Source organism: Seriola lalandi, unplaced genomic scaffold (assembly GCF_002814215.2).
Source record: "Seriola lalandi dorsalis isolate HSWRI2012SDOR001 ecotype SW California unplaced genomic scaffold, Sedor1 jcf7180002054861, whole genome shotgun sequence".
NCBI lineage: Eukaryota > Metazoa > Chordata > Actinopteri > Carangiformes > Carangidae > Seriola > Seriola lalandi.
The window spans coordinates 106,909-126,921 of record NW_019525414.1 but is presented as its reverse complement, the minus strand read 5'-3'; the positions used below and the strand labels follow the sequence as shown (position 1 = coordinate 126,921).

The window sequence follows — 20,013 nt, the reverse complement described above, 5'->3', positions numbered from 1 at the left end:
TGCATTTCAATGTAATGTGTTTTGGTTTCCCAAACTCATCTTAGTAACATATTTTTCTATGGTAGAATTAATGCTTTGCAATCTGTTCAATCTAGGGTTCTCAGGATAAACTACTTACACTGCTAAAGTGACTTTCTTCCCACCCTTTACACCCTACACCCAGACAGTGCGGTTACCAAACACAGAAACTGACCTGAACATGAAAACTGGCCATAAATACAAAAAACTGTAGAAAAAATATCTTTATTCTTTAATACAAGTACAGTCTCTGGATATCAAGTGACTAAAATTCACACTAGTGTTAACACAATATGAACAATTATCACTGCAATAAAATCTGTCAGCTGTTATTGTCATGTGAACTTTAGTTTGTTCAGTCTATTAGAGTATTACACATACATTAAAGATGTAGAATGACCTTTCACATCGACAGCTCATAAATCAAGACTCTTGAGAAAACCATTCATTGTTGTGCCTCTAATGCATTACTGACCATATATATATATATATATATATATATATATATATATATATAGAAAGAAATTATAAAAGACTTATAAAATAAACTTTACAAAAACAAAAACTGAAAAAAGTGCAGTTTCATTCAATTTAATGTCAAGTGACCTGATATAGTCCATCTGCACTTGGTGTACAGCACACAAAACAAATTACAATGAGCTTATAAATTTACAGTCCATTTTCTGGCACATATTAATCATTTTGCTTTTGCTTTAGGGACTGACTAGCCATGCACTTACTATGTGATTCACTAGCCAAACAGAAAAGCAATAAATATTTAATTTCTGCATCAAGTGAAACACAGGCTGATTGTAAAGCTCTGATATGTAGCACTTTTATTGCATAAAGTTATTCTTATGGCATTAAGGTAGATTTGTGCTTTGCTGTCTGTTACAGTGTCTTTTTAATACAATCAGTGGGGGCAAGAACATTTCAGATCCTACACACGAGGACATCGATCAGTCATAATTTCCTCCTGTCTGTGGGATGGCAGTGACAGCACAAGGTCTTCGCAGAACTCATTTTAGTTTGAACTGAGAAAATATAAGTTTGACCTCTGATGGTAGGTGACTGGTTGTTATTGTGTTGTAGCTTGTTTTATAAAGAGATATTCACCACCCTCATTTTCAATACACTTAATATAGTTTGCTGCTGTTGCCTACTACTGCAAGGTTGAATAATGCTTAATTTAGTTAGTTTAATCTAATGTTGGAAGAAATTATATTGAGTGGGATGCTGTGTGGAGAAGCAAGAGGGGAGGACAGAATAACCAGACCCAATAGTGAGTTGACCATCAGTGTTTAGTGACAGCGATGGGCTTTTTAACAGTCTTTGTCTTTAAAGAGTTTTTGTATAGAAGCAATCTCTCTGTGGTGTGAGGTGGCAGGCGGTTCCTCTTGGCTCTTACAATACATGCTGCCATTGGATAGAGCCGGTCAAAGCCCCCTGAGGTGGCTGGTACTGCTAGCAGCTTCTTGGCAATGCCCTGGAGCTCGGGGAAGCGAGTAGCAGCCTTCCAGTAAAGCACACTGGAGTTGCTCTCCCACAGTGGTTCGGACAGGTACACATCAAGCTCTGACCTCTTCATGGTCTTTGCAGGTGGCTGGAGGAAGTTGAAGATGGACTTGCGCTTCAGGTCGTTTCCACTGACTCCGTCGTAGTTGTTTTCATCTGAGCTGGCACCAGATGCCTCTATTAGCGTGTTGGATTGGTTTTCCTGTTCACCATCCTGCCCCTTTTTCAACTCCTTGTTTGTCTGGTCTTTATCTGCTTCCACAGAGGGAGATGCTGAGGCCTCCATGCTTTCTAATGTGGCTTCCACGATGGTACGAGCCTGATACTTTGACAGAGGAGTTAAGAAACCTGTCTGGTCCTCCAGTTTGGCATCAGAAAACGGCTGGAAAAAATGTTCAAGACAGGGTGAGAGTTCTGACTCTGAGTGTATGACTGTAGTTTTTCTCTGATATACTCCATATAAAAATAGACGTCAATATAGCCCAATATATACACAGGGTTTTTCCTGGCCGAAAATTAGGCAGGGGTGGTACCAAGCCGTACGACTGGTGGATATATTTTCATTATCTCTCCAGCCAATGCGGTTCAATGCCACTCACTCTATGCTTTTCTGAACATCTGGGAAGATTAATAAAAACTGATGTTAGAATCATGTAAATGTCGGCTTAAATACACTCGTTAATACCGGCACCTTCCACTTGTGGCTGAGAACTAGTCCTACTTTCAGTCCTGACAAATTAACCGTATCTTGTCAGTAACATGAATAAAGATTTTTTCTCATATTAAAACTAATGATGTCTGCACTCTTAGCATTTCGATTTTCCTCCTCGTGAACTTTTTAAAAATAATATGTGATTTGAGACATTTCTGCAAAAAAAAAAAAAAAAAAAACATACACGATGGAATGTAACGTTAATTTAGGAGAAACTTTTCAAGAAACTGGGTGTGCTTGGATGTAAAAGAGATAATATTTATCTGTAGTGTTGCCACCTTTTATGTGAAAAAATCCTTTTACGTGAAAAAAAGGTGGCAACTGGTTTGGTTTTACTTGACAATACGTTATTCACAGTACTTTGATGACATAACATGAACGAAAATACAGGACAAATTGCGTCCCGTCTCATATTTAAAAATATGAGACGATCCCGTATTATACGTGTGGCAACCCGATTCACCTGTTTGAAGAGCCGCGAAATCAGGTCGCTGCCTCCTTCCGCAGGCAGCAAATCCAGCGCGTTTGTATTCTTCTTCTTTGGCAATTTCAGATTGGCTCTGCCTGATGCACGGATAACGATACAATGCCACTACATTGCTGAGCGCTGCAATTGCAGTTACAAAAGTCAAATCCACCGTGTACCGAGAAAACAAGTACTAGAATTTTGTCAGGAGGTGGAGGCAGCACGAAATTTGACGGAGGCAGCCGCTTCCCAATTCTCTATGCAGGAAAAATCTTGCTACAGAAAAGAATGTAAAACTGGAAAAAAGGATGAAAACTTGCAGCCCATCATTTCAGTTCATCAGCTCTGTGGATGCAAAATGTAAAGTATGACAGAACAGCCAGGTCTCTGTCCAAATTAAGTACCTGCATTTTGATCCTGGGGTCAAGCACAGCAGCTAGTATCATGTCCTTCTGGTGAATCAGGGATTGGAAGTGTGTGTGGAGGCCTGTGCGCAGGGCCTTGTTGAAGTGGGTGTAGTTGGTAACACGGCTCTCCAAGGTCTTATCAAGGCCAATGAGGGAGGGTATGATAAAAGAGATGGTCACACCATTTCCTTGCAGGACCTGGGTTAGAAGAGGCAAAAAGGAAATTCTCTTTACATAAGCTGCTGTCTCAAGCTGTTTATAAATGTTTATGTTTGTGACAACTGAAGCTGCAGTCTACACACAGAAATTTTTCCTTTTAGCTTGTTCATAACAGCTCACTATTAGCTTAACATTAGTCAGAAAAGGCAATCTGGAACTTGGTGTCCAGAAAGGCCAAAACTATATTAGGATTTAGTGAAAAAAAAACAAAAAAACTCACATTCCCACTACATCCATAATACATAAAGTTGTCATTAACTTTCTCTTTTACCTGCAAGGCTTCCTCAAATGGCTCAATGAGACTCAGGATGTCAATCACTTGTTCCCTCCTGACCATGACCAGAGGTGGAGCACTGGCTGTGTCATTAGCCTCTATGCGAGCCTGGGCAAGAAGCGTCATGATGGCGCTCCAGGCCGACTCCTGCACCATACGGCGTAAAGACAGCATCATGGAGTTCCAGCGGCAATTACTGGAAGAAGGGCACAGAGACACGCTGCACTCCCTCAACAAAACCTAAACAAAACATGACAGACAATAGTTGTGTTAAAACAAGTCAGGAAAGGAATATCTGATCTCTTTAAATCTCTGTTTCTCTGTTGTCACTGAAAAGTGTAAAGTAATGTGAAAAGTCTAAAAAATCATGACATATGCTTGTCACCGGAAATGAGTTGGGAAAGAAAAACAGTGGTGACAGTTTGAACACCAACACTTGAAAATGAGACTTAATGAGATATTTGGTTTATAGTACAAGAAACTAAAACCTAAAAGAAAAAAAAAAACACTTATTTGAATCTCCACCAAACAAATAAAACATTTTTACATTACAATCTACAGGAGGACTACACTGTCTGTTCTCCCGTTAATTTGCTGCCTCAAACAGTACAATGTCAAAGTTTAACTTGTGATTTCACACCAATGAACATCCAACAAATAAACCTTTAAACACGGCCAGGAAAAAAAGCCCATCTCTCTCAGGTCAGGTGCAAGTTTGACTTGTTTAAACATTTGACCAAACCTTGCTGGCTTAGGACACTGAAATTGATTCATAAAAACTTAATTAAAACTAGTCACCCTGGTACTGCTGCCTCATCTTTGGATGTAGAATCTGTAAATCTGTGACATTACATTTTAATCTGTTCATGTTTCTCTTACCTCACTCCAGTAGGCACTGCTCCTAAAGAAAGCCACCACGTTGTGGACCTGTGAGAGCAGGTTCTCCACTACCCTCGAATTCTTCAGTGCCTCCTTGATCACCAGCTGCAGTGTTTTGGCCACACAGATGGTTCTGGTCCCGATCTGAAGCTCTGAAAAGGGGGACCCTGGTTCTGACAACTGGTCTGACAAAAATGCCACTATCTCATCTCCATCTGGTTCTCCCCTGTTGGATGAGCACATGATCTTGTAGTCGCAGAATAAGTTGTTCCCAGCTAGGGTGTCTTTGGCCTGGTTGGCAAGTACATAGCCAATGCTGTGTGAAAATATGCCATAGCTAAGAAGCACACCTTCAAGCTCTCTGGCTACAGCAGTGCTGAGGTTTTTGTGGGTGAGGTGACGGAAAGCCACAATGGGACGGCGGATCTGCCAGGAATCACTGACAAAGTGGAGCTGCACAATGATGATGGGCTCCTCCACTGGTTGGGATTGATCCCCAGCCCAGAGGTCAAAGGTGACATGAATGGCATTCTCACCATCTTTGGTTCTGGCAAGGCAGGCTTTAAGGTCACGGATGAGCTGAGGCTTAATGGTTCTCTCCACATCATCATAGAGCTGCAAGCCCATGGCACGCTGGGACAGCTTGTTGTATTCAGGACTAATGGTGCTCATGAAAGACCTGAAGCCTGCTCCTTCAACAAAACTGTGGAGAACAAAGACACACTGGCATTGTAAATTTTCTAATGCGGTATGATCTAGATTGGTGATTAGATTTCTATCTTAACATGTTGTAGACATACCAGTAGCTAGTTAGCCTTTCTGCATCAGGTGGAGGTGAATGTGTTGAGCATTGTAACACACATACAACACCACAGAGACATTAGCCACTAGCACTGAAAGTCACCTGAGTGGCAGCATGTCCTCAGCGATCATCCTCAATGCCGCATCAGCAAACTTCTTCTGGTCTACTGGTGCAGCTGCTCGTGGAGCACCTGAGCTGGAACTGGGGCTGGAACTCGAACTGGGAGGCAAGGTCGGACTCAGAGAGGAAAACTCTCTCCTTGATGCCAAAGTCTGTGGAGATGGAACAGCTGTCTGCTGCTTGGCTTTCTGACAGTCCTTCTGTTTCTTCTCTTTCACTGTCCTGACCTGCAGCAAAGCAATAAGTAGGAGTGTGAAACCAAGATTATCAGATGAGGATATCTAGGAGGAAAATATAAAAACATTTAGAAGTTTTTCTAGTGTTGTCACACACCCAAACCACCTCTTGATTTTACAAAAAAAAGTGAAAAAATTAAACAATAGAAAGCTTACCACTTCAGGAGTTACTGGTTCAGTGTCTAATACAACATCACATTTGAAGTCCACCTGTAAAAAAGACAACATAATGTAAATCCAGAGTGTAAGGACTTCATGAGAACCGATCCTTTGGTACCAAACCGATGCCTCAATTCTGAAAATTCTGCTGGTACTTGTTTTTCTACAGCCACATCGATGTCGTAAGCACTTAAAATGTGATTCTTCCAGGAATGACAAGGTTATTATAATGACCCTACAAGTGTCCTAGTCTGACATCCAACTCAAAGAGAATAAGGAGGCAGGTACAGTGAACAATAAAGACGTGGAATGGCAGCAGCAACACAGTGAGACTCGTGTATGGAGATATTTTGTATTTGATGTGGATTGTTGGGATGAGTTATAGACAACCAAAAAGGAGGAAACACCTCAGACTTATCTCAGCTCAAAGACAAGCATCCGGATCTGTATATAGAATTCAGGGTGAGTAAGTTTCAGTTGTTAATTTTATACTAACATCAATGTTTCCTCTACATTCATTTAGCAGTGGTGGCCCTCCACTGCTAAATCATAGCCGCCACGCCTTCAAATTTCTTTTCTTTTTTTTTATAATTGTCGCAAATGCACCACTGCCACATCTCTCCACCTTCACAGCCTGTGTGATGATGAGCACAACAGCGGGGAGAGGGGAGGGAGGGAGTGGGGTGGTTGGGGGATCCTATTGGAGTTAATTACTCGCGAGAGCGCGGCCTTGAAAGTGACGTCACGTCAGGCAGAGTCAGAGAAGTGAAGTCGTGAGGAATAAGGCAGCGAATTACCGGAGAAAAGGTAGACTTATTAGCCAACTCAGTGACGCTAACTTGGGTAAACTAATTGATAGCATTAAGCTAATATCTACACGTCATTATGTATTAAATGCTGACTGCATTTTCAGATGAGCTTGTTCAGATACTTCTCTAAGAAGAGAAAGACAACAGATGAAGAAGACGCTAGTCAGGAAGCGTCATAAGCCTTTTACTGACTCGTAAATGATGAGGGTTAGGTAAGAAATAGTATTTTAATGTTCACACTTGTAATCAGATGTGATGTGAGTGTAAACTATATAACGCTGTTAGCGATACGTTACTCACTTTTAATGTAATCTTATTAGACAAGTAACATTAGACAGGGAGGAGTTGTTAAACAAAGTGGAGGAGAGCAGAGCACAGCAGCGGGAGAGCTGAGTGAAGGTGCACTTTTTAAATGCTTGTTTTCATACTAAGCACGCACGCACGCACGCACACATTCCAGAAGAAATCGAGATTCATTAGATCAGGCTATGTTTTTCGAGTCTTTCCAGTCCAATCATTTTATGCATTGCTCTGCTGCCACATGATTGGCTGATTGGATAATTAAATGAATAAGCAGGTGTACAGGTGTCCCTGATAAACTGCTTGGTGGACGAATTTGCATTTTCCAAACTGTAACCAACAAACATTTTACCAGCTACATCCTAATGACAATTAATCAACAGGAAATCAGTAAAAACTGAATAATATGAGCCATATACAGCATGTACTAAATTAAATTCAGTTCAGCACTATACCTCTCCTTCCACAAACTGTTGAATATCAAGAGAAATGCTGTTAGCGTCGTCTTTGTACAGGCCCAACTCAGCTTTACGTTTGATGGTGGCGTTCCAGTGATTCTTCACAGAATTGTCTGTCCTTCAAGAGGAATGGAAAATGTACATTAAATTCTCTGTGTCATCCCTAGTTAAAACAGACATATTTTAAGAGTAACAACAAAATGATGCATGTGACTGCCCATCATCTGCCTCGTTTCAACAAATCAATCACTGCTACCTAACCCACCTTCCAGGAAGCAGCTTGGCGATCTCAGCCCACCGGTTTCCCAGAATGGAGTGGGCTTTGTAGATGATGAGGTCTTCTTCATTGGTCCAGGAGCTCTTTTTCACCAGTGGGTCAAGGTGGTTGTGCCAGCGCTCGCGACACTGTTTCCCCAACCTTCCTTTTAAGTGCCTGGCAATCAAAGTCCAGTGCCTGGTGCCATACTTGCCCACCAGCTCTATTATCTATCCAGAGTAAATACATATCCAAACACCAATGTATTAAGTGAGATAGGACAATATTAACTAAAAACTGTGGAAAGTCTGTATCAGATTTTGTGTGTAATTCTTCCACCTTTTCGTCTTCCTCTTTGGACCAGAAGCCTTTGACTAAATCAGGATCAAGGTGTTTTTTCCAGCGGATCATACACTGGAATTCTGTCCGTCCCTGTCACAGCAACAGGAAATTAACTCTTCTTTCTAAAATGCTAAGACAGGTTGTTGAATCATTCAAGATTAAAATAATCAAACACAGTTAGAATTCTGAGATTTTTCTGAGATTTGCAATATTTAAGATCAACAACATGACAAGACACATGGCTGTAATCCCTCTGGAATTCTTCTGTTTTATCAACCTTTACAGGTTCACGTTGCTGGTTCATTCATTCTCCTGTTCTCAACTGATTTTGTTTCTACTGAATACTTACAGGTAAAAAACTGGCAATGTTTTTCCAATCTTTTTTCCCAAAGTTGCTTATCAGGATTTTGAGATTTTCATCCTGAAAACAATAAAAAATTAGTTCAGACACATTATAATTTAATGTGAGCTTTAAGGTCAGCTCACAGTTACAGGTTATCATGAACACATTGTTTTTAGTTTATTACTTTTAAGGTTAGCTAATAAATTACCAGAAACCTATGTGAAAAATTTCTTGAGCACAAGTTGCCACCTCTGCTTAAATCGGCTCTTCCTCTTATACTTCCTCCACTAATATAGTAAGCTACTTGAAATTATAGTGAGTGGCTCCAGATAACATCTTCTGATGAGTGTCTAAAATATAAATATTACAGTATTGTGAGGACAAAAGTTGTTTCAAGTCTTTTCACTCACCTCTTCCTGAGTCCATTTGACTTTACACTTGGTCCCATCCTTCTTCTCTGCTGTGTCCGAGTCAGTGTCAATGCACAGATTACTCTCCCCCTCTTCTTCCATGCTGCAAACACGCACAATCATGTATTCCTGGATTTCAACATTACAAGATGGCAAAGAGTGAAAAGACAGAGTAGAGAACGATTTGATATCTTTCAACACAATGAAGACAATGAACATTTGATACATATGAAAATATGATATGGTTGATATGGACTTCAGAAAGGTGCTGTTTTGAAATGTAATTTTAAACCTCATGTTTACCTATCGAATTAAAAAAACAGCAAACATTCCACTCTCTTTGAACATTTGTGTCAACTGCTACAGTTAAAGCATCCCAAGATTAAAACGCTATTAGAATGCCACTTCAGGCTAAAGTCAGTTAAAAGTTGCACTCTATAGTATACTCCACAGCGCCAATACTCACATCATAAATACCCTGCAAGTTAGCTTCATAGTGTATGGAAAAAACAACAATGCATGTACTTGACAGGGGTACTCAAAAGGATTGGTAGATATATCTGTTCTCTTGTATGTAAATTCCAAATTATCTGACCTAAAATTCAGTAATTATGCAATATGTTGGTGTCAGACCTTCACATGTCATTATGGTGCATAATTCCTATCGTCCTATTCCACAATGTCAAGCAACATCTGCTGTACACAGCTAAACAAAATGGCTACAGTGGTTTGAAGTCAAAATGCTTTGCCTCTGGTATTTCCGTAACCAAACATTCAGAAAGACATCTGAAAGTAAAATTCCTCCTCTGTCATCCCTTAAAACAGTTTCTTTGGTGACTGACCTTATCTTTTGCTCATGCCTAAAAAAACATTTAAACATATATAGAATAAACACTAAAGAAACAATTACAGTACAAAGGCAGGGCTGAATATTGCAAAGGGATACAAATATATGTTCAATCTTTGATGACAGCAGAAATAAGTGTCTACTAAATGCTGCCAACAGAGCGGCAGTCCGATGTAACTATTTCTTAATCTGTCTATATATTCAGTGTCAATCAAAACATGCTTGCTCAATATTACAATATGTAACAGTTTCCAACAACTCCATCAGTCATTACACTTCTGTATGATGAAATTAGCTATATGGTGGCTAAAAGAAAGTATGTGAATGATTTTCACAGGAAATTGACATTTTTCATTATCAGACCACCATTCAATGCAAAAATTAAGTTTTGGAGTCCAGTTTTACTTTCCTGTTCTATACAAGTCAGACAACATTTAACATTTTCTCTGCAATGTGCTCAAAGAGATAACTTAGTTTTGCTGGTAACTCTTGAAGCCAATGAGGACAAAGTCGCCGTAACTGTTTTGTAAACAGCAAAGACACAGACACTTACATGCTCATATAATTACTATGAGCGCCTATTACCTATCTAACTCTTCACGGTTTCCTTAAGTACAAAGCATGTGTAACTTACTCTGCTGTACCGAAACCTCCTCAATAAGCATGCATGTTGTGCTCCACAGCACTGAGCTACGTGCCCACAGAAAACCTGAGACAGCTTAGCAGCTAAAATTAGCTGTACCAAACCAAACCATTACTTGGACATGAATATGAAACTTTAGCTAAATATCTAAACAATAGAATGCAAAACTCTAAAGACAAAATCACTGCGATTGATTTGCCAAAACTGAGTGACAAACTACATAGCTTACATTTCAACTTGGCTGTAACTTCAAGCGAGCTAACGGCTGCTAACTAGCAGCTCTCTTCAACACGATTGAGGAAATGGTTAACTGACAGTACAGAAAGTAGAATGCCTCTAGCGGCACAAGTACGCACATTTAATAAACCTGCCCGAAATTTCTATAGGCAAAAATTAGATGTTTGTGATAATTTCGATATTTGTGACTAGAGCATAGAAAGTTAGCTGACATGATAGTAGGGAGGATACAGAAATTCCTACCTAAATTTCAGATTGTGCATTTGCTTCTGGAAAACAGCCGGGTCCAGCTTCTCCAGTTCACTACCATGAGACAACAGAAACAACGGCTTTTAAACGGACATGAGGGAGAGCAAACACTCACTCACGTTCTGATATAGACAACTGGGCAAAGCACCCACTTCATTTAAAGCTGTAGCGATGGTTGAATATAAATGATCATAGCTGTGAGACGTTGCCACCTTCAGCATAGCACAAACATACACTTTCTCAATAAGGCAACGTCAACATCCTCATTCGTTTGTTTCCCTCACTTACCCGCGCGACATCCCTCCGTTGTATCGCCAATCTCTGCCCCAGAAACTCAGCCTGTACCTGCTAACTGTAACAGTTTAATAGTAACTACAACACACGCTGAACGCAATGTATATACAAGTTACTGAAATTAAGAAACAGTTCAGGAACTCGTAGCGTTGTGTGAGTAAAAATTTACCCGGGACTGAAACAGTGAGGTCTGTTCAAGAACACTAGGGCTGCACACACAGTTGCATACATTCTCCGGAAATGGTCAATGTGACTGACGGTTACAACCGACACAAACAGCTAACGGTTGCTGTTGACCAGAAATGTTGCTCTTTACTGTATTCAGGGCTAGACTTTCCTATTTTATCTTCCCAAACCTGTTTAGAAAAAATAACCGTCCTTAATCAAACATTCATGGACGTTTACTTGAATGTAAAGACAACACTAGTTTAGCATTAGGGACATTTTAACTGAACTAAATTAACCTCTTTGTGAACTCACTGGTGGGTCTCTTTTCTGCTAGGCTACATGCTAGCACTGCTAAGCACAGCTCAAACCCATATAACTTTATTTTGAGTTTTAATGAAGACCTCAACTTTTCAAAAGATGGCAATTCCAGCATATGTAAGCAAAGGCAAATATGTATAAAAGGATGCAGTTTAGCGTAAATGTAAATTTTAAGATTTATAAATATTGATAACAGATGTACTTTTTGTAAGACTGAACAAGAAAGCATAATTCATCTGTGCTACAGTTGCTCATATTGTATTACATTCTGGAATGACTTTGAAAGTTATACAAAACAAAACGTGTCATTAAAATTTAATATATATATATATATATATATATATATATTCACTTATTTTGAATTTAAGGAAAACATTTTTATGCAATGTTGTTAACCTAATTTTACTGGGAAATTTTTATATTCATGAAACAAAATTTCTTAAATCAATTTCCTCATTTATGTTGTTTTTAATTGATCTTGAAAGTTACTTTGAGTCTCTCAAATTTGTAACAATGTCAGCACTTAATATCTATTCTGAAATGTTTGTCTGAAGAAGTCTGTCACTTAAGATATGAAGCAATTGTCCTTTTTGAAATTTATTTATTTGTTCTTTTCTTAATTATTTTTCCTTTTTTGTTTGAAGTTCTGTTTGTTTCCTTTATTTAAAAAAATATATGTCTGATTGATGGCAAAATTTCCAATTTAAATAAAGGAAAAAATGGAAGCAGTTCAGAGTTTTTAAGTTTAAAGTGGTGGCACAGCAAAAAAGTTTAGACAAAACTGCAGAAGACCATATCAATTGTTGAATTAATACCACAAAATACCAATAGATCAGATGCACAGGTGTGTACAATATACTAGGCTATCTCATTTTATGTTATTTTAAGAATATATACATACCTATATACCTATATTTACCATATTTCACCCACACCCACATCACAAGGTCAATAAAGTCATGTTAGTTCCAAACTGATCCATGTAAGTATCCTTTTAGTAGTGGTTTATAACACACTATAATGTAGTTGTAAGCAGACAAGAGTATGTTTTAAGTATTCATGTACAGTGTATTGTAACAATTATGTGATTTGTTAGCCATTTACACAACAGCCTTGTAAGTGCCCTGAGGAGAAATTACAGTTGTTTACAAACACATTAATAAACACTTATAGCTCCTTATATTATGTAACGATCTTTAAATGCTAAATAGGAGGGTATTAAAGTAAAGTGTTACCCATTTTATTTAAGTCAGCTTCATTTCTGCTTTAATAGCTGAATGCATTTGATTTGCCACATGAAGGTACTTGCACAACTGGCCATATTTTGAGTATTTTGAGAGTTCACAGCGTTTAATTTTGCCTGTGTGTGTGTGTGTGTGTATTCTTGTGAAGGAATTTCTCCTTCTAGTCTTATTATGTAGGTTCACATTCATAATGTAAGAGTACAGGACATAAAAGGCCTCATAGTGGTATACAATGCAAACTTTTAGCCACAATTATGACTGATAGTGTCCAGCCCACCATTTTTATCCTCCCTTGCTACAGTAACCAAGGTCTGTAGGGAAAAATCATAACTGACCAAATCCAGTTCCACATAAGGATGAATGAAATCAGACCAAGGGTATGAGATGCGTAGCAGTCGGTAGGTGAGACATGACTATGTTCAGGTAAGTGACCAATAGAATCTTCACATAGGTTAAGACTATAGACTAGCCTTATTTGGGTAGTGGTACCTAGGACTATATACCAGCAGCGGAGCCATACATTGTTAACATTCAGGGCTTAGCCCCAACTTCAGTCTATATTCACAGGGATTTTTTTCCCCATTCACAGCAGCTAAATGCACTATTTACTGCATCAAGCTATGTGTACAGTACATCATTTGGGGAAAACATGATAGTTTCCCAGGAAAAAAAAAAATCACCCCGAGTCTGCATCATATTTTGAATTTATTGTTCTCTGTCTCCATCATTCTGAAAGCACAACACAACACATTTTGTCAATGACCAATGCCACAGAAATAGAGGCAAAAATTGTCTGATGTTTACATGTCATAGGTGTACAAATATTAAATCTTATTCTCTTACATCTGCTCAACCTGTGCTGTCCTTTCCTCTTTTCTTGACAGGAGATGAAAGTTTGTTGACATGGTTTGCCATGTCAACAAATTTTCATCTCCTGTCTATAGAGCTAGATTAGTGTCAATAATAGTTTAATAATAATATTTGTGTGAACAGATTGACAATCAGTGAGTAAATGTGTAATCTGTAAATATAAAACACCTTCCACAAATAGGCCTATAAAAATCAATTTGTAAACTCACAAAAATATTTTGCAAATATAAAACGGTCTGCAAATACACAAACTCCGTGAATAAAAACATATCTGTGAATATATTCAATTAATTTACTAATGAATGAAAAGCATTTCAGAATATCTTCCTAACATTTACAACTTTCAAACAGACATTTGTGAATCAATTTTCTATTTATGAAACGAAAAAGCAGTTTGAATGAAAAAATCGACTACATCTCTTCTTCTTTTTTGGTGTTTATTGGCAGTTGGCAAACCAGCTTATAGGTGTAAACTGGACTGGAGTGTGGATCAGGATGCAGGGAAAGAAAAGAACAGAAAAAAAAGAGTGCCCCAAGAGACCTGACAGCGAAAGATCATTGTGTCAGCAACAATTGGTGACTGGTACATTAATAACGGTTGTAAGATATGATGTGACAGGACCTACTTAAGGTCTTTGAAAGTATGGCTGTCGGGTTGATATTTGTTTGTTAAGAAAAGAAGTGACATCACACAGAGTGAGCGATGTCAAACAGAGTGAGTGACATCACACAGAGTGGGGAACAGCTGTTCACCTGCTCTGAAAGATTTCATTTTAAAATCATCCTCACAGCCACAAAGTTTCCAAAAAATAAAATAATGCATATTACAGCAGATCTTTGTGTCATTTATGCCCTGGTGAAACAAGCCACTGCCACTGCCCCAGACAGACAAACAGGTGACAAGGAAGTGGGAAGCTCACATAGGTGCCTCAAGTGTTCTTTGTTCTGTGTCCTTAGCTCGTTCTCCTTTTGCCCTTCAGCTGAGCTGGTTCCCTCTATCATTTCACTTTTGTTCCTGAATGGATTGAGTGAGTTTATTTCAATAATCCTCCGTCATGTTTATTTTATTGTTAAATAGTATCTAATCTCCTTGGTTTGTTCTCACATGATTATACAATGTATTGATTTACTAATTTTTGATTTAGAATTGCTCATTGTTGTTGTTTATTCAAGATTATATGATAGAATTTGACCGGTATGTGCCCTTTGTTTTATTTGTAGAAATATGACTACTCAGCTGTAACTACTCACACCTGACTGACTGCAAACAAAAGATTAAATACTTTGAAATGGAAAAAGCTTACAGCTTCTCCTGCTTTGCTCATATTCATCAAGTCAAGTCCAGTGTAATACTAGAACACATACGTGTGGAAGATTACATTTTCATTTTAAAGTTACATGATCAGTTGACTAAGATCCCAAATAGGCTTCTATAATGACTTTATTATATACAATTTTAACCTATTATTTTTCTGCACCAGATGCTTTAAGTGTGGAACACTATATCATAATCATGGACTGTGCATTCAAAGGAGAATCCAAGGCTTTTTAAGAATTCCTGCGCCCCAGAACAGATTGGTGAATATTTTTGAACATGCAGCACTCTAGTCTAAAGTTAGAAACCAAAGGGAGAACCTTAAAATGTGTAATGTCATTCCAGGTTGCTCCATATTAATGAATGAGACTTTGATTGACACTGTGAGGTGATGTTTTTGTAATTTCTTACACCAAAATGAGTATTTCATATCTTAAACTTGGTGTCGAATTTAAAATCTGGATGAGATCTGTTAGGAGATACACAACACAGCTATTGTAGATTATGGGGTTAGTGGGGTAACGCATTTCTCCCAGTGGTTCATAGTAAATTGAGCTACAAAACTTTGGCTTTTTTAGAATATGACATTGGCAAGTCTATGTTTTTCCACTGTAAAATTGCACTCATTAGCTCTTAATGTGGGGGGGTTCCATTAAAAAGTGCATTAACATAATTTGTCACTTATGACATTTAATTGATATTTTAATTTAATTTATTTTAATTTAAGTCAGTGCCCTTATGTTGTCTGGAGAATTTGAGGATTCTCTGACTTGTAGTTTTAGGACAGATAATATTGACTTAACTGTCCTTGGGCACAGGAATAACATATGTGACATTTAAGCCTTTTATTTACTTAAAATTTGCTTTCAAATGAATGAACTGTATGTTCATGAATGTTGCAATTATTATTTATTAATATCTTAAACTTCTACAGCTACTGTTGACTTTCTACTTACTTTAAATGTTCTTTTATGGATTTTGTGTCACTTGCAGCTGGACCTCATGTTTGCTGGTTCACTCTTTCCTTTCATGTGTGTCCATGAAACAAAGCAGCAAAAGTCTGACAACACTAGATTTCTTGGACCAGACTCGGCCGAGTCATATGAATAACAGCATAAGAAAAGTAAACTGTGGAACCACTGATGTGGGGAACATGGATGTAGGTCTATTATGAGACATATTAGATTCAAATCCATGGTGGGGAAGAAACAAACACCTTTAACAGAGGGGAGGGGAAAAAAACAAGCAGAAGGGAGCTCTGCCCCCATGTGGTGATTGTGCAGTGTTGGTGCCATTTTGGATTTAAATACAGATGACAAAAAACATGATGCCACAAGTGAACCACCTCTGGCGCTGTGTACAGTCCGTGGTCAGTAATAAAATACTTGGATCTCCTCCTCTTCATCACGCTGTTCGCCAGGAAACCTCATCCTCTTACACCCTGTTTGAACTACATGGTACCACAGGTAAGTCAGAGGAGTTTTAGAGTTTACTCTATCAGAGGTCCGATTTGATGGGGAAGATGACTCACTTGTATGGTAAAAGCTTAGGGTAAAAACAATGAATTGAATAGAACTGAAACCTTGATTGTTTGGGAAGACCATTACTCAGCACTAATTTGAGAAGTCGAATAAACTGAAGTGGATTTTTGTTGTTGCTGAATCATTGAAGTGATATTTTTGTTGAGTGATATCAACAGATTATCCTGTGTTTGCTATGTGTTAAGTATTGTGAAGCATCTCCCCTGAGAATGTAATTGTTGGTTGTTGTTGGGAACTGTTTTGGGGGTTGAGTAAATAAAGACGAGTGTGGCTGGTGTTCATTGTACTCCATCTCCATGTTCCGTTTGTTATTTTGATATTAAATAATACCAAATGTCCAGGTGTGTCTGATGTGCTGCGGCAAGCGTTTTGTGTCACTTCCAGTAGCTGGTGTTGGTGTCAAGTTATGGTTTGATTGCCTGTGCAGCTTCCCCACTTGAAAGGGAAGGAGTCATCTACCCAGAGGTCTAACTGGATTCTACTCAAATGACCAAACAGCTTTTCCTATTTCCCTTTTATTTTGCAGGTGCAGTGGTTTAGTTTGACATTTCAGTTTGACAGTTCCTTTTGTTCCATCACTTGACATCAGACATCACTTGTCTTTAACCATCAGGTGCAAACCTTTAAATCGATCAAAGAAACACAGAAAAAGAAACATATTTTAAATACTGTACATACTGTGTATTCTATTGCAAATAACTGTAATATGAACAAACAAGTAGCAGAAAAGTTAAAACCTTCTTAAATACTGCGAAACCCAAAGTGTCTTATTTACCTTAAATTATATTATTAAGTGCAAATAAAGTTACCCACTGCTGTCATAATTGATTCTTTTAGCTTAGTATCAGGTAAGTATGAATTTCACTGTGTATTATTATCATCATTAATTATATTTTAACATTATTTATTTAAATTAATATTAAATTGAATTATGAAGTATTCTCAAATTATGCAATGTGTAATGATTCTCCAAATTATGAATTTCTACCGCAGCTATAACCACAAACAATTAACTTCTTTCATCCAAATTTTGTGACCAAAGTGAAACGCTTTAGATGCACTTAATAAATAAGCAGCACTCCAACATCACCATTACTCATTTCTACTTATTTCACTTATAGCTGTCAGGGTTAGTGGTAAGTAGGACCCAAATGTAGCCAACACTTGGGAGACGGTGCAGACAGGTTTATTAAACAAAAGAACTTAAAAAACAAGCATATGGAACCACAAGGAACAGCAGGCCAAAACACGGGAAGCACAGGGGATGACAACAGGCAACATGAACAGACTAAGGACAAACCGGACATGAACAGCTTGTGGACGAACCAGACATGAACAAGCAACGCGACCAGATGAAGACAAAGCCAGATATAAACAGACGAACCGACACAGACAAAGGGAAGCACAAAGACTATATAGACAAGGGAGGCAAGGGTGATTGAACACAGGTGAAACACATTAAAGCGGGGCAGACAATCACCACACAGAAACAGAACCGAGACCGGAAGCAAAAAAAACAAGGAAACCAATTACAAAATAAAACAGGAAGTGAGAAAGTCCAAACAAAACTAACAAAAGGTGTCTGCTATAGCAAAACCATGACAATAGCATCACATTAATAAATACTTTCATAATAAACAGGTTTAGAGAAATTAACAAGCCATTTGCAAACATGGGCATTAAAGAGCTAACAAGCCACGCATTACTGGGCAATCAACCCCTTGGCTAAGCTAGCACTAGCACAAACAATCGGCTGGCAGCAATGATCCTCCGCAGCAACAGTCTCTAGTGACAAAAGTTCGACCTCTTACCGGTTGCCTTTCTGGTGTTTGTGGATCCTCTCAGCTCTGCATGGGATCACCAGCGAGCCAAAAAATGTCTCTAACTGCTGCTGTCTGGGTACCTTCACGTTTGGTGTGCTGCTGCTGTGAGGCTGTGCCCCACCTTTTGTGTTTCCTTCCTGCCTGCTCTTCAAAGTGGAAGTGGATTCTTGATGTTCTTTGCTTGTTTTTCAGTCCATATTTCTTCTAATTGGTATGTCAATCTTCTCTTCCTCTAGGTTCCAGCTTTCTCTCTTGAAAACTCCAGTTTGACTTAACAGTTGGTGTTAGCTCATATAGCTGCTCTCACAGCTGTTTTCTTTCACTAGAGCAGCTAATTACCTGTTGTACATTTAAACGTACACTAATTTGATCACTCAGAGCTCTCTCCATCTGTTAGCGACTTTCTCGCTAAATCACAGCTGTTTACATGCTACTCAAACCTCCTAGTTACTTTAGCTTGGCAGCTAATGATGGCTTCTCTCTTTCCCTCTCACTCTCCTGCTCTCTCTTGCTCGGTGTGCTTCTTGTTTAGTTATTCCTCTGCCTCCTTTATTGGTAACAGTATGTGTAATAAATGTAGTTTATTTGCAGACAGCCGATCAGCCGATGCTCAGTGAATTAGAGGCTCCCACTCCACACCATGGAAACCACATCACTACTGGTACGGACCGACCCAGTGTAGCCCCTTCTGTAGCTACTAATCTACCCCCAGTGGTTACAAGGCAGCTGGGAAGGCAGGCTGGCTGTGTTACTGTTCGTAACAACAGGAAGCATAGCCCATGGTTCACCACCGACCTGTTCATGCTTCTAACAGATTCTCCCCACTCAGTGACACACCCACTGAGAAACAAACTCTGGTCATTGGCAGCTATTTTGAGAAACATGAAGTTAGCGACACCGGCAACCATCATTAAATGCATTCCTGGAGCCAGAGTGGGCGATGTTGAATCATACTTAAAACTGCTGGCTAATAATAAACGTAAATACAGTAAGATTGTTATTCACGTCAGCAGTAATGACACCCGATTATGCCAATTGGAGGTCCATCCATTCATCCATCCGATATCTTCCACTTACCCAGGGTCAGGTCCGGTGGCAACAGGCTAAGCAGAAGGTCCCAGACATCCCTCTCTCTGGCAATGTTTTCCAGTTACTCCTGGGGGATCCCAAGGCGTTCCAAGGCCAGAGGGGATACGTAATCTCTCCAGCGAGTTCTGGGTCTACCCTGGGGTCTCCTCCCAGTCGGACATGCCCGGAAAACCTCCAAAGGGAGGCGCCAAGGAAGCATCCTTATCAGATGCCCGAACTTAGACAATTTTAACTTTAACTTTGACAAACCCAAAGTCGCCTGCAAACAGCAAAATTTGTAGAGTCCCAAACCAGCTGTATCATATCAGCTTTTAAAATTATACTTTGGTGGCCTAAACTCAGCTGACTTGTCACTTTGATAGTAAACTTAAGCGCCCAAACCAACTGCGATCTCCCCCAAACACAGGTTGTATGTCTCACTGGAGTCACAAAAAAAATCTACTTTAATAAACTTTAAGATAAACACAAGAAACTTGTGCTACAGAAAATGGACCAGACTCAGTGAATAGCTCCCTAAGCTTAACATGTCCTATGATAACTATTAATTATACAGACTAATGAGCAGTGATAACTAACATGTCTTTGGGGTCATCAGGTGGGAACCTCCTTTCACCAGTGTTTCGTCTAGTTGGTCCCACGACACCTCCAGG

At 38.9% G+C, this 20,013-nt stretch overlaps 1 protein-coding gene and 1 pseudogene across 8 annotated transcripts; one reads left to right on the top strand and one right to left on the bottom strand.

The window, feature by feature from the left end:
• Positions 1-227: 227 nt before the first annotated feature.
• mybl2a (MYB proto-oncogene like 2a) lies at positions 228-11,199 on the bottom strand. Of its 8 annotated transcripts, none has more exons than XM_023427343.2 (13): positions 10,990-11,199; positions 10,696-10,755; positions 8,726-8,854; positions 8,322-8,393; positions 7,970-8,102; positions 7,640-7,860; positions 7,372-7,492; positions 5,805-5,858; positions 5,395-5,639; positions 4,491-5,193; positions 3,609-3,851; positions 3,116-3,316; positions 228-1,915 (listed from the first exon to the last, which is right to left on the bottom strand). In XM_023427343.2, exons 5-13 carry the CDS (start codon positions 8,039-8,041, stop codon positions 1,313-1,315), a joined length of 2,463 nt encoding a protein of 820 aa, XP_023283111.1. In that variant the 5' UTR covers positions 8,042-8,102; positions 8,322-8,393; positions 8,726-8,854; positions 10,696-10,755; positions 10,990-11,199; the 3' UTR covers positions 228-1,312. The 8 variants fall into 8 exon arrangements, with proteins under 8 accessions (XP_023283111.1, XP_087035723.1, XP_023283103.1 ...); XM_087179597.1 differs by having other exon boundaries at positions 7,970-8,062; XM_023427335.2 differs by having other exon boundaries at positions 7,970-8,062; positions 8,726-8,828.
• Positions 11,200-18,744: 7,545 nt separating this feature from the next.
• Positions 18,745-19,585, top strand: LOC147817886 (uncharacterized; annotated as a pseudogene).
• Positions 19,586-20,013: the final 428 nt, after the last annotated feature.